The 3160-nt window shown below is 40.9% G+C and overlaps 1 protein-coding gene across 1 annotated transcript; it reads left to right on the forward strand.

Moving 5' to 3' along the window:
- The first annotated feature begins 1323 nt into the window (after positions 1 to 1323).
- LOC147459400 (glutathione S-transferase F10-like) lies at positions 1324 to 2960 on the forward strand. The gene is made up of 3 exons (XM_086509823.1): positions 1324 to 1597; positions 1685 to 1733; positions 2362 to 2960. Exons 1-3 carry the CDS (start codon positions 1448 to 1450, stop codon positions 2817 to 2819), a joined length of 657 nt encoding a protein of 218 aa, XP_086365949.1. The 5' UTR covers positions 1324 to 1447; the 3' UTR covers positions 2820 to 2960.
- The last annotated feature ends 200 nt before the right edge of the window (positions 2961 to 3160 follow it).

Consider the following 3160-nt stretch of genomic DNA (forward strand, 5'->3'; position numbering starts at 1 on the left):
CTCTCTCTCATACACACACACACACACACACACACACACACACACACACACAGAATATTAGTCACTTTGCACATTTAGTGGCCCCTACAAAGGCAGTTGCTATAGCGTTAATTTAAAATAATTTATTCTGATAGATTATCAAAATACCCCTCTAATTTGTGGAAATTCCCAAAGTACCTCTCAAATTTCAAAAATTCCCAATATACCCTTGCATCATATTGGGATGGACTTGGTGTGATTTTTATATATTATAATATTCATGACAAGGGGGAGTTATTTTTAAGTTTTCTAGACGAAACTATTCACAAATGCACTCACAAATAGAGGCATATGTGTCTAAAATGATGAACAATTTCATCAAATGAGTCCACAATACCATTAAAATCCTAATTCTCTCATTTTCTATTGTGGGAGAACCAATCTTCCTAAGAAGAGTTGCACAAAAATTTGTCTTTAGAGATATTTACGAGGTTAATGGGGGGTATTTTGGGAATTTTGGGTAAAAAATGAGGGGTATATTGAGGATTTTTTTAAATTTGAGAGATATTTTGAGAATTTCCACGCTAAAGGAAAAATGAAAGAGTAGAGAAACACCTATTTATATGGACACAAAAGGTATTTTGACTTTTCATCTTCGTTTATCGTTTGATTTTCCACCTTCATTCGTCTATTCTTTCCTAAACTCACCCTTCACTTATGCACTTAATATGTTTTGAAAGATTTTTATTTTTTTTTGAGAGTAGGGAGACCTAATTGGTAACTTCCTTATTATATTAGGACAAGTCTCCGGGGATTCCTGGGATTCCTTCCCAAGGTTAAGCTTCTCAATTTTTAGTTTCGTACCCAAAATTGAGGCAATGGGTTTTGAACTCACTCCAAATCCACGAACGACCACTCAGGTTCTCTTAAACCAACCAAACACGGGCCACTGTTACTCAAAAAGTCACCCAAAAAATATATATATATACATTACCCCCCCACCCCCTCTCTTCGCGATCGGCTAAGCACAACGTCTCTCCTCATATGCAATCACGTGTGCTTGCCCTCACCTTTTCTTCATCGCCTTCTGTTTTCTATATTCATTTAAGAGGAGAGCATCTCGCTCTCTCACAGAGATGCTCATCCAACTTCTTTTTGGAAAAACGTAGGCACATACCATACTTGGGTAATTTTCCCAATTTTCTGCTAGGAGAACCTTCGTCTCATTTTTTGCCCAGGCTTTGGATGTTCTCGCTTTCGTCCGACGGACACCATTCCAGAAGACTTCAATTTGCTGGTTGACTTTTGTAGCACACTGATGAGAGAGAAGGGTCGTGACGCTTGTAGCGAAGGAAGGGACACCAGCATATTCGTGGAGCTCTCCATTAAATTAGGGGGAAGGGGAGATGGGTGTGTGTGTGTGTGTGTGTGTGTGAGTGAGAGAGAGAGAGAGAGAGAGAGAGAGGAGATGACGATCACAGTCCACGGGCAGGCCACATCCAGCTGCACGGCGCGGGTCCTGACGACCCTCTTCGAGAAGGAAGTCTCTGACTTCTACCTCCAGCATGTGGATCTTGCAAGCTCCGCTCACAAGCAGCCCGACTACCTTACCTTGCAGGTTCTGATCTGATCTCTCTCTCTCTCTCTCTCTCTCTCTCTCTCTCTATCATGGGGACTTCACCTTTGTTCTCTTTTGAATGTGCAGCCCTTTGGCGTCATACCGGTTGTCCAAGATGGCGATCTCACTCTCTTTGGTGATCTCTCTGATCTCTGAAATCTCTCTCTCTCTCACACACACACACATTATCACACGAAGATTTAGAAATTTTCTCATGTAGGAAAAGGGAGCCTTTTTTAGTGTTTTTCATACAATGCATAACATAGTGAGCTTCTGTTCGGGAGGCACCGCATACTTATCTAGGTACAATTGGGGGTTGGCGGGGGCGTGGCTGTCCCTTGCCCCCAATCGTACCTAGCTAGGTATAGGGTGCCTCCCAAACAGAAGCTCATGATGTTGAGATAAGTCTTAATGTGGGAGTTTTGTGTCCAAAACTTCTTGTGTATTCTATACGTATTTATGTACATAAATACATACATCATTATGCTATATATATATATATATATATATATATATATATATTTATACACACACACACACACACACACACACACACACACACACACACATACATTTTTAGTATTAATAATCCCCTGTGGTTAACTCGCACGTGAAACACGCTTTGAAAAATGACTGCCTTGAGGGGGGGGGAATAGATTCACCATGTTTGGATGCTCTCATTGATTGGTTGTATAAATTCCGGTTGGTTGTCAATGTTTGTGTGTCAGCTTAAGTGATGTAATGATTACATGCATTGGATGCAGAATCAAGAGCTATAATAAGATACCTTGCTCTAAAATATGAGGGCCAAGGAAGCCCATTATATGGAAGAACACCAGAGGAAAGAGCCAAAGTGGAGCAATGGCTAGAAGTGGAATCACAAAACTTCCATGTGGCAGCCTCAACAATTGTGTATCAGCTTGTGTCTCGTGCAAAGAAAGGGCTTGCCCCGGAAGAGGATGTGGTTAAGGCCACCATAGAAAAGCTAGAGTCTATTTTGGATGTATATGAGAAACAGTTGTCTAAGAGTCCTTTCTTAGCCGGGGACTTCTTTAGCTTGGCCGACCTCTCCCATCTCCCTCGCACCAAGTCCCTCATGAAGTCGGCCAAAATGCCGCACCTCATAACCTCTCGCAAGCATGTCAATGATTGGTGGCAACGTATCTCCACTCGGCCTTCTTGGATCAAGGTGACAGAAATGGCTTCTGGTCTCCAAAAATGACACAAGATATCTATGCATCACATACAAAAGCATGATGAGCTAAAAATAAAAGGCCAGACTTAAATTTGTTAAGCTTTAGTGATATATATTTCATCTTTAATTAGTGTCGTAGCTTTGAATTTTACCAATCACCTTGTGTCTTCTCATGTACATTGAGAATATGAATAACAAAATAAATTTGAATAAGAATGCTCGAGTTTCTCTGTAGGCTTTTCCAATCGAATACTGTTTGTGTCTTTTTGAATCAAAGATGGTTTGTGTCCTTTTGTTTGGGCAAGCATTTGCCGAGCCTTAATCATGTATAGGGATGGCATTCTCAATGGATTATTGCCTTTGCTTGG

The sequence above is a fragment of the Adiantum capillus-veneris genome, chromosome 4 (genome assembly GCF_014529385.1).
Source record: "Adiantum capillus-veneris isolate H3 chromosome 4, ASM1452938v2, whole genome shotgun sequence".
In the NCBI taxonomy this organism is placed as follows: domain Eukaryota; kingdom Viridiplantae; phylum Streptophyta; class Polypodiopsida; order Polypodiales; family Pteridaceae; genus Adiantum; species Adiantum capillus-veneris.

Excerpts from the sequence above, each read along its gene's own strand:
- LOC147459400 (XM_086509823.1), top strand. The coding sequence starts at position 1,448 with ATGACGATCACAGTCCACGGGCAGGCCACATCCAGCTGCACGGCGCGG. Across the intron at positions 1,598-1,684 it reads CCGACTACCTTACCTTGCAG|CCCTTTGGCGTCATACCGGT; the intron begins GTTCTGATCTGA and ends TTGAATGTGCAG. Across the intron at positions 1,734-2,361 it reads TGGCGATCTCACTCTCTTTG|AATCAAGAGCTATAATAAGA; the intron begins GTGATCTCTCTG and ends CATTGGATGCAG.